At 39.4% G+C, this 510-nt stretch overlaps 1 protein-coding gene across 1 annotated transcript in view; it reads right to left on the reverse strand.

The window, feature by feature from the left end:
• Positions 1–70: 70 nt before the first annotated feature.
• The window catches only part of SNX27 (sorting nexin family member 27), a 22,920-nt gene continuing 22,480 nt past the window's right edge, over positions 71–510 (reverse strand). Inside the window, 1 exon segment of the mRNA XM_009324812.1 lies at positions 71–461. Within this exon segment, the coding sequence (XP_009323087.1) occupies positions 414–461 (48 nt within the window). The 3' untranslated portion in view covers positions 71–413.

The following is a 510-nucleotide window of genomic DNA, read 5'->3' on the forward strand; positions in this document are numbered from 1 at the left end:
AAATTTAAATAGTTAATTCGTTCCCTGGTATTTTTTTTTTTACCTTTTTGGGGTTGGTTGTTTGTTTTTTTTTTTTTTTTTAAATACATACATACATATGTCTGAACAGTGCAAATGGATGACGTTTCTAGTTCCAGTTGTAAAAAATAAAAGCACAGTCCATCTTCTGGAACAGGACCCAAGTGGAAGGAAGAGACAGAACACCCTCGGGCGGTTCCTCTGCCATCCAACACTGTTTTCCCCTCTTTTCTTGGCCGAGCCTGCCATTTATCCTAGTTGCTTAATTCCATAAACATGAAGTTCACAAATGGTATTATTATTAATAATATTTAGTTTAAGGGCTTTAATACAATAACAGAATTTTAAGTGTTAATTGGGGAAGGGGGGGGGTTACGTTCTTCCGTGACGAGGGGCTAAGTGGCCGCGTCCCTCTGCTGTGACCTGACCATCTGAAAGATATTCTGAAAGAGAAGAAAAAGGACATTAAAAGCGCGATGTCACTCGGGCAGG

This window comes from Pygoscelis adeliae, unplaced genomic scaffold (genome assembly GCF_000699105.1).
Source record: "Pygoscelis adeliae isolate BGI_AS28 unplaced genomic scaffold, ASM69910v1 Scaffold890, whole genome shotgun sequence".
NCBI lineage: Eukaryota > Metazoa > Chordata > Aves > Sphenisciformes > Spheniscidae > Pygoscelis > Pygoscelis adeliae.